The following is a 10,786-nucleotide window of genomic DNA, read 5'->3' as shown; positions in this document are numbered from 1 at the left end:
CTGATATAATTATTATAATTATTATTATTATTATTATTATTATTATTATTATTATTATTATTATTATTATTATTATTATTATATAATGATAGAATGATCTAAAACCAACATTAAATTAACCGAGAGACCCACTGGCAAGGTTGCACAGCCTTTAATTGTTCAAAAAAGGCTTTCATGAATTGATATGATTTTATTTTATTTAAAATTCAATAGCATTCAAACCGCATGATAGAACGATTGAAACCAGCTTAATTCAAACCAGACACTTACTGGCACACTAATGTCTGTGTGTGTGTGTGTGTGTGTGTGTGTGTGTGTGTGTGTGTGTGTGTGTGTGTGTGTGTGTGTGTGCGTGCGTGCGTGCATGCGTGCGTACGTGCATGTGTGTGTGCACGTGCGTGTGTGTTCTATTCATCGGTGTTAATAAGCTCTCTGTGTGTCACACTCACAGAAGGTACCTCTCCTTTACAGACAAGGTGCCCCACTTCTCTCGCTGGGGGACGTGGAGGTCAATGCTGGGCAGAATGCCACCTTCCAGTGTGTTGCAACGGGAAAGACTGCCGAAACTGAAGGCCCTTCCTTCTGGAGGTAAGTATGGAGCACAGTGAATGATGTGTCTGGGAGCTTACGCCAGAGGAAGGACACCTCTAGGGCATGGCAAGGAGTAGTTATTCCCCCCTAGGTATGACATGTCAGAGTAGCCTACTTGAATGGAATACAGCTTTTTTTAACAAGCCAGTATACACAACATGATGAATATTTTTAATATGGCATGGAGCAGTAATATGGTAAACTGTATTATAAACTATACATGGAGTATGTCATGAAGTGCATTATCTTGCGGTGGCTTTGTTTGTTTAGGGTACTTTTTGATTTTTACAGCATATAGTCAACCAAGTCCCCTAAAGTAAACCTCTCTGATGCCCAAACTCAAAATGAGTTCAAGTTCTCTGCTATGCATTTGAGCTAATATTAGTCTTTAGAAATGTGTCTCTGAAAGCGTCTACTCTTCCTTTCGCTAGAACATCTAAGTGGTCTAAATGATGGCTGGAAGAAGGCTCTGAGCCAATGAGATCTCACTGCAATGAGTGCAACTTCCATCCTCATTTTTATTTCACCTCCTCTTCTTCTCACACACACACACACACACACACACACACACACACACACACACACACACACACACACACACACACACACACACACACATCAACTCAATGGAGAGCCATCTTGGTCACAATGCTGCATGCTGGAGACTGTATCTACCAATGTTTGCTATATCTCCAACCCTCATTACTCATTAAGGTCGATAATGATCGTAACAGACGATTTATCTAAAGCCATTATTGCATTTGGTTTCTCAATTTGTTGTGTGGAATTGCTGTTTGATCATCAGTGTTCTATGTGCTGTGAGCCCACTAATTGCTAGTTTCGCTTTGATCTCCTTGGATATAAGAGGGCCCTCAATGGACCCATATTTTTTCTCTCTTCTATTTCCTGTGTTTAAATAGTCCAAACAAATTGTTTACATAAGGTTTCTTATTCAATTAATGTTTTTTCCTTGGTGTCTTGTGCCCTCCGTCACAGACTACTCTTTCCGATACTGTTCAGATCTGTTCCGATCTGAGACAATGTCAACATGTTTGTTTTCAATTGAGTCCTAAATTAATTTATACTGAAAATCATAATTATTATGCCATGATATGGGAGACAGACTAGCTTAGGTGTGTGTATTTTGCATGACAGGCTGTACTTTTACTGGAGGGATGTGAATATAACTATGATGTAACTGTAGTCACACACACACACACACACACACACACACACACACAAACACACACACACACACACACACACACACACACACACACACACACACGCACACACACACACACATATATACACGCACAAACACACCATGCACAAACCTTTGCATTGCACTGTACTAAAATACAAATACAGTAGATGAAAATGTAATCAAACAGTCTACGGGGCTTATGTAAATAACTAAGCCAACACACAAAAGAAAATGCACAAATGCAAACTTTTGGCAGAGGCAATAATCTATACCGTCCGGATGTATCATATGTATACGGAATTACAGTATACAATGTCATTTCTTCAGATTAACGTTGCACCTGCTATTTCTCCAGCTTAATCCAATACATATATCTGGATGTCAAACCCCTTTACTCGTGTTAAGCAGGAACGGGTGACAGCTTACATAATACCCTGCTTTTTCGTGAGTGAATGGCATATAGCCTGCACCTCGAAAAGCTGGTCACTAGGTTCTGATTTCCTCTTCCACTTGATGAGCTGAGCGCCTATGTGCCTCCAGCGCGGGTTTCGACAAGAGCTGTCAGCTACAGTATAGCAGTCCTGTTTGAGAGGAAACCTGGGAGGGCTGAATACGTGCCTCTTGTCACCAGCCTCACCAGCCAAGAGATGTTAGCTATGACTTTTATAATGTATTTATTATCCTTTCCTCCCACGCATACCCAGTCTCATCTAGGCTTTTTTGTCACTGTGTCTCTTGCCCTCTCGCTCACAAATACACAATCACACGTCATCTTTAGTAGCCTCGTAGCCACACACGTCAACATAATTAGCTGTGTATGGGTCAGTTGGCATGACCACTGCTCTCTCTCTCTCTCTCTCTCTCTCTCTCTTCTCTCTCTCTCTCTCTCTCTCTCTGACACTAACTGCGACACTTTAATGAATGTGCAACAAATACTATGTGCAATATGACAACCCTTGTGTACATAAGGTTCAGATATAGGAAAAAGTTAGGATATTTATAGCATAGCATAGAGTACAGCACAGTGTTTTATTGTATAGTAGTATAGTATAGTAGATAGTGTACATAGCCTTTATTTATGTAAACCAGCTCTTTTCCCTCTTTTATTTTACCCTTGGCCCTCTTGTTTTTTGTCTTTTTTCCAAGCACCAGGGGAGCCCCCCTTCCTAAATTTCGTTGTATGGTACCTGTACTGTATTAATGACAATAAAGACCATTCATTCATTCATTCATTCATCTCTCTCTCTCTCTCTCTCTCTCTCTCTCTCTCTCTCTCTCTCTCTCTCTCTCTCTCTCTCTCTCTCTCTATCTCCTCTCTCTCTCTCTCTGTTTCTCTCTGCATCGTCTTTGTTTGGGTGCCAGCGTCGTAACGGGGTGCTGTTGGGGACGTCCTCAGTGGCACGGCTGAGTCATAAGCGGCTGATGGCGACCTTCCAGGTGGAGGCGCAGCGCGGGGAACAGGACCTGTACCGCTGCATCACCCTGTCCTCCCGCGGCTCCGCCGTCTCCAACTTCGCCGAGCTCATCGTCAGAGGTACAGTACAGTACGGCACTGTACAGCACACCACCATAGACCTATCTGTGGTACCCTACCCCCCATAGACACCCCCCATGAATGTCCCCCCTATCATACCTTCCCATCGCCCATATACACTCACCGAACACTTTATTAAGGTCAGTTCAGATCGAAGATTTGCAACGAGACAAAAACGTTTTCTAATGTTGCAGAGAAAAATTGCAGCAGTCTGAATTACCCCGTCGCAGGTCAGCTGAAGCCGTTGCCTGGCGTCTCAAAAGACCTACCGTGTCAAATTGCCACGTGCAGTTTTAGAATGTAAAAACGGGGCTATTTCTCTTCAGCCAATCAGGAAACGTTAGTGTTATGTCTTTGGAATAAAGACCTCACTAACTCACCTAGACGACGAAATTGCTCTGAAAATAGGCGAGCGAAATTGGTAAAAGCCAGTATAACCCCGGTTTTCCAATTCCTTACATAAATTGGTGTAGGCACCCTGTCTCTGCCGCAACAGTAGCCAAAGAAGGCACCAGATCCTCGGTTTCCTAGCTCGACTAGGAATATTGGTTTGTTACCGTCATGACCATGGGCAGAATTCTTTAGGTTCATTATTATATCATGCACTTCATTAGCACTGGGAAGATCAAAACATGAAATGGGAGAAAATGTGCCTATAATTAGGCTACAAGGGCTCACATCAGAGTCCTTGATGGTAGATGCCAATGAAGATCCAACGTTAACAAAGTATTCATTGAAGCCATCAGCTATTTCTTTTGGATTACGGAGATTCCCATCCTTCCCTTTATTTTGATTTAGTATTGGTTAATGACGTTCCAAGTTGCCTTAATGTCATTAGAAGCTTGACTAAATATATCTGAATAGTAAATGTTTTTGGTTTTCCTTAGTGAAAGTGTAAATTAGTTTTTGAATTTATTATAGGTTTCCACATTTGTAGGAGTGGGGTTCATAATAGCTTTCCTATATAGTTTATTTTTTTTATGAGAGCATTTTTCTAGCTCTTCGGTAATCCAAGGTTTCTCTTTAGAATAATTTTCTTATTTTTTGAGGTACTCAAAGGGAAACATGCATCCATTTACATCTTGATTTACATCTTGCAATTTAAGAACCTCATCCCATGACACAGCACCAATAGCAAACTTGAATATTTCCTCTGGTCATGGGCAGAGTTATTACATTTAGCATTTATATTTCCTTTGGTATGGAGAATTTGGAATACAGGAAGATGATCAGAAATATCAGACATCAATAATCCTGAGGTAATTTCAAAATCCAGACAACTGAATCCAGACAGATGTTATCAATAAGCGAGGCTTATTCGGGAAGTCTTATGAATCAGTGGATAAAAATAAGTAGAATAAAGTGCATTATGAAAGTCAGCTGTGGTTGGCAATTCACTCTTAAGCAGATTCATGTTGAAATCACCAAGTAGGATACATCTTTTCCTGTTGAAAGGTAGGCAAGATGGGACATGGTATTGGTATGGTATTTGTGGTATTGATTCGACACGATGTTGTAAACATTCCTTTATGATTCTGGTCCATGATGACATGATTGTATCATGCAATTCCTGAGATTAAGTACACTTTCAAGCTGTGAATCTCCCGTTCTATCACATCCCAAAGGTGTCCTATTGGATTCAGATCTGGTGACTGGGAAGGCCACTGAAGAACACTGAGCTCATTGTCATGTTCATGAAACCAGTTTGAGAGGACTTTTGCTTTGTGACATGGTGCATTATCATGCTGGAAGTAGCCATTAGAAGATGGGTACATTGTGGCCATGAAGGGATGCACATGGTCAGCAACAATACTCAAATAGGCTGTGGCATTCAATTGATGATTGATTGGTATTAACAGGCCCATGTGCAAAGAAAACAATAATCCTAATAAAGTGTTCAGTGAGTGTATATACGTATATACAGTGGGGTGCAAACATTTGGGCACCCCTGGTTTAAATGTCTGTTACAATTAATCTCCAAGTGGTTGAAAGCAAACCTGAACACTAAATGCTACAGAAGTTAAACATGACACTTTTCTGCAAATTTTAAAGTAAGTAATTATAAAAAAGGAAAATGGCCCTGTGCAAACGTTTGGGAACCCTTTTGGATTATTCTTTGTTACCTTTTGAGAAGATGATTACTAAGGCCCAGACCAAGGAGATTTACTCATTAGGGCTTCATTGAACTATATATTCTGAAGTAACTCCATGCCTTCTAAAGTATCCGACTGTGGTGGCTGTTGTGTCTGGTGTTAAAAACCATGGGTTCCTAAATAGTTGTCCAAGGATGTCAAAATCAAGATAATTCACTTCCACCATTAAGGAGAAGACTACAAAAAACTCTCGCAACATTTCAATCTACCCACTTCCACTGTCAGAAACATCATCAGAAAATGGAAAATAAATGGAACAATTGAACAACAAAGACCTACATGGCAGAGTTGCCAGAAAGAAGCCTTTCCTACGACCTCAACACAAAATTAAGCGTCTGAAGTATGCAAAAGAAAACCTTGAGAAACTTGAAGCCTATTGGAACAATTGAACTTTTTGGCCACAGCCAAAGAAGGTATGTTTGGAGAAAAAAAGTGAAGCATTTGTAGAGAAGAATACCTTGCCAACTGCTAAGCATGGATGGAGGTGGATCCATTATGCTTTGGGGTTGTGTAGCAGCTAGGGGCACAGGCAATATTTTGCGGGTGGAAGGAAGAATGGATTCCACCAAATATCAAGACATTCTAGAGGCTAATGTTCAAATGTCAGTCCAGAAATTGAAGTTGAAGAGAGGTTGGGTATTCCAGCAATGACCCGAAGCATACCTCAAAATCAACCATGAAGTACCTCCAGGAAAGACGGATGGAGGTTTTGGAAAGGCCATCACAGTCCCCAAACTTGAATATTATTGAAAATATGTGGAGAGATTTCAAACATGCTGTGCATGAAAGAAGGCTGAAGAGAAGGCTATTTCTGAGCTAGAGGTGTTCTGCCAGGAAGAATGGGGGAAAATTCCCAAAACAAGAATTGAAAGACTCTTAGCTGGCTACAGGAAGCGTTTGCAAGCTGTTATAGTTGCCTGAGGAGGAGTTACAAAGTACTAGCTGATAGTGTTCCCAAACTTTTGCACAAGGTTTCTTTGTCTTCTTGTTTTATTATTTTGAAACTCTAAAAAAAAAAAAAAAATGCTTGCTTTAAAATGTGATGAAATGTGTCATGTATTTTTTATCTTTGTACCATTTAGGTTTGCTTCTTTTCACTTAGATATTAATTGTAAAAAGGAGTGCCCAAATGTTTGCACCTCACTGTGTGTGTGTGTGTGTGTGTGTATATGTTACGGTACATGTGGGAATACGGTACATGTGGGAAAACTAGGGTTAGGGTTAGGTGCTAGGGTGACTTGGTACATGCTGGCATGTCTAACCCTAACCTTAACCCTAACCCTAACCCTACCCCTAATCCTAACCCTAACCCTAACCCTAACCGTAGCACCCTAGCACCTATTCCTAACCCTAGTTTTCCCACATGTACCGTATTCCCACATGTACCGTAACATAAATATATATATATATATATATATATATATATATATATATATATATATATATATATATACACACACACACAGTGGGGTGCAAACATTTGGGATATATATATATATATATATATATATTATTCAATTGAATGGGGAAGTGTGTTCCAACTTTTGACTGGTACTATATATATATCCCATCATACTCCCACCCCCAAATATACGTCATTATACCCCTCCTCCCCTACCCCTTGCTCTGCACTCAACAGCTCCTCCACACACAAGAAATGCACATACACATTTATTCCATCACTAGCTCACTTCCTCACTTGCTAGCCTACTTCCTTTTTTACTAATGTGTACCTTTACCAATCTCTATTATCTCTCGCTTCATTCTCAGTCCTGTTCTATACTATATGTCTCTCACAGCCGTTGATGTTTTCTAGTGTATTATAGTATTTCCCCTCAGATGTATCTGTAAGCAGGTATTGTTTATGTTTCAAGTATTTTCCCCTTTTGACACACACATTGTATTAATTGGATTTTCCTATGCTGATCAGGGTCATATAACTCAATCAGAGGCACTTTCTATGCAGAACAAACAGAATTACTCACCTCATTAATGCAAATAAGTCCTTGTTCAGCTTCATTATGGTCAAAATGAAGAATTCTCTCACTTCAAGTGCCTCTGACAGTCCTTACATGATGAGCATAAATAATGTTAATAATAAAAAGACGTTTCTCATTGGAAATAGATACCGAAAGGCAGTATATTGTAGGGCTAAACTAAAAGAATGGATTATAGTACATCACGCCTCTTCATTCGACTACGTCTGATCTCCATCACATGTAACGTATGCTACTGTATCATATCGTTGCTTTGTGGGTTTCTCCCTAGGTGTAGTGAAAGTAGAGCAATTCCTCAGAGATGTTTCCAACACCATGTTCTTACATGTGCTGCATGCACTCACTTATGTTACTGTTTAATATAGTTGAGACCAGGTTTTCCTAGTGTCCTAGGGCAGGGTTCTCAGAATGGAACATAGGTCTACAGTGGAATTGCAAGCACATTCTCCCATAGCTCTGTCCAGTTCAATCCAAACCAGATTGGCTAATCTAATCTAACCTAAAAGTCTCCAGACCGGAGGAGGCATGAAAATGACATGATTTGTCGGTATGGCTACGTGAGACTAGTTACTGTATAACACTGTCCCCTCTCCCTTTCCCCTGGTAGTGCCCCCTACCCCTATCGCACCCCCCCAGCTCCTGAGGGCGGGCCCCACCTACCTGATCATCCAGCTCAACACCAACTCCATTGTGGGGGACGGGCCTGTGATTCGCCGGGAGATCGAGTACCGGGCCAGCCAATCACCATGGTCGGAAACTCACGGAGTGGGCTCGCTCACCTACAAGGTGTGGCACCTGGAGCCGGATACAGAATACCGCATCAGCGTGCTCCTCACCCGCCCCGGAGAGGGGGGCACAGGGGCGCCCGGACCCCCCCTGATCAGCAAGACCAAGTGTGCCGGTGAGTAGGCTGAACGGACACCCAGTGAATGTATTTGAGCTAACAGGGGTTGAAATACTCTCTGCACATATCTCTTTAGAAGCTTGTTCGGTGTCAATGGACAGATTACCTTCTGTGTTCTGATTGAAGCACAGTGCCATTGTCCCTGACTGACATCTATCTGTACTCTTTCCTCCTCCTTGTCTATGGGAATAAGACCCCCCCTGTGGCTCTGTCAATTAGACCACCTGACATCCTGTCACCTGTCACACTCTGTTCCTTCCTTTCACACTGTTCCAGTCTCCCAACTCCCCCATGCCCCGATGTGAGGCTTGTCTCTGGGGAGAAAGCAGTAGAGAGAGTCCTTGTGACACTGCTACTCTGGATGAATAACTTGTTCACCATGTTATGTATACCTACTGTTTAGGCTAGTGTAGGACGATCTTCATCGGATTAAACTATGTGCCGTATGTGTTTAATGGGATACATCGACTCCAAAGGAGCGTTGTGATTCATCCGAGTGCTGTTTCCTAGAATAGGTGTACCCAGTGTATGTGCAGTCTCCAGGCGTCATGTGACACCTCATGTGATAGGGGAACACATGGGAGAGCTGTGAGGCCCTGCTGTCTTTGTTTTGGAGAGGGGGTTAAATGGGATAAAGAAGCGCAGCCTGTATTGGCTTCTCTGATCATGCCAACCACTCTCAGGATTGCTATTGTTTGTTGTCAATCCCAGGATGTTAACGTGTAATCCAGAGTTTTATCCCGTTGACCGAATCAGTAACCCTTTGTATTCTTTTCCTATGAGAGTGAATCAGTAATGATTCTAACAGCCAGAACCCAACCCCCCCCCCCCCCCCCCAACCCACACCCTCTCTCCACCTTAGGCTAAGATTGTGTTTTAACAGCGTGTGACCCACAGGTTGGGAGGACATGGGGGCGCTGATTGTACTGTTCGCAACTGTTACAACAGCTGATGACCTGCTGATGGGATAGAGGATGGCTGCTCCATTTTCTCAGTGACAGAGGTTTAAGACGGGAAGGATGAAATTCAGGGCCAGCAGAGAGTCACCCCCCACCCACCCTGCCCACCATCCTCCTCCTCCTCCTCCTCCTCCTATTCTCCCCAGCACTAGCCCACCCTTGCCCTCATCTGTCTTCCCCACGCATCCCTTCCCGCTTATGGTCTGTCCCTTTGATTATTCTAATCAACCAGAGTCTGTCAGTACAGGCTCCAGGATGCAGGGTGGCATGCTGGACAGGCCTGCTTGTCTGCCTGCCTATCTGCCTGCCTGCCTGCCTACCTACCTGCCTGGGTGGTGTGATGAGCAATGGTGTCCCTAGCAGCCTCTGTGGTTGCCGTGGCTAGGCTGGTCTCACCCTGCCGGGGACTGACTCTCCTGCCAGTGCAGCCTGATCACACTAGAGCTAGACCAAGGGGCACTCTCCTCTCCTCCACTGTCTCATGCCCCACCGATGTGTTCCCTCTAAGGCTAGACAGAAATAACCTCTGCGTGCTGGAAATTGGACATTTACATGACAGGGACAGAGAGAGATCCACAATTCCAGCTTCACACATGACATGAGTGATTAGCTTATATCAGCTCACATTAGATCATCTCACGGGGCATTGCCCTCGCTCCTGACAAGAGCTATATTTGCTTGTGAAAATTAAGGATTGAGTGCAATAATATGAATAACGTGTCTTGTACATCCAGTGTTCTCTCGTCTTCCTTCTTCTCTCTCTCTCTAGGCTGCTTCAACTTTTTTTTTTTGTTATCTTAACTTAACTCTTTCTTCATACTCCCCGCTCTCTCTCTCTTTTTTCCCCTCTCTCCTCTCTCTTTTCTCTCTGTCTCTCAGAGCCCATGCGGGCGTTGCGGGGCCTGACGGCTGCAGAGATCCAGCCCCGCCAGTTGGCCCTGCAGTGGGAGCCTCTGGGTTACAACCTGACCCGCTGCCACACCTACTCTGTGTCCCTGTGCTACCGCTACTCCACGCCAGCAGGTGGCGGTGGAGGCAACAACGCCACCGTGCGCGAGTGTCTATCCGTGGAGCGCAACACCTCCCACTTCACCTTGCGAGACCTGCCACCCTTCCGCTCAGTCCACGTGCGACTGGCGCTGGCCAACCCCGAGGGCAAGAAGGAGAGTCGAGAGGTCACCTTCCAGACGGAAGAGGACAGTGAGTGGACAGTTTTATCACCCAGGATGTGTGGTTGAGGAATTAGCTCCAATGTATATGTGACACGGTCTGGTCATTTGGGCCGCAAGTCGACAACCAATCAAAATGTTCGGACATACAGTACATTTCAACGTTGTTGAAAATCACAACACAAACGCTCTAGTCAAGACAAAATACTGCAATGCAATGGATTCGGTGAGTAATCCCCACTGGTACCTAGTTAACTATAACACTACTTTAC

General features: G+C 43.3%; 1 protein-coding gene across 1 annotated transcript in view; it reads left to right on the top strand.

Annotated features, from left to right (window-relative positions):
• LOC308157517 (receptor-type tyrosine-protein phosphatase U-like) overlaps positions 1-10,786 on the top strand; it is a gene marked incomplete at both ends in the record, with an annotated part of 138,676 nt that overhangs the window by 76,089 nt on the left and 51,801 nt on the right. The window contains 6 exon segments of the mRNA XM_080531078.1: positions 472-492; positions 495-571; positions 574-588; positions 3,161-3,332; positions 8,090-8,383; positions 10,225-10,545. Coding sequence (XP_080387204.1) covers positions 472-492; positions 495-571; positions 574-588; positions 3,161-3,332; positions 8,090-8,383; positions 10,225-10,545 — 900 coding nt within the window.

This window comes from Nansenia antarctica, assembly GCF_963989245.1.
Source record: "Nansenia antarctica genome assembly, chromosome: 5".
NCBI classification, from domain to species: Eukaryota; Metazoa; Chordata; class Actinopteri; order Argentiniformes; family Microstomatidae; genus Nansenia; species Nansenia antarctica.
Note: the sequence above shows the minus strand (reverse complement) of the source record. Positions and strands in the feature narration are given on the sequence as shown.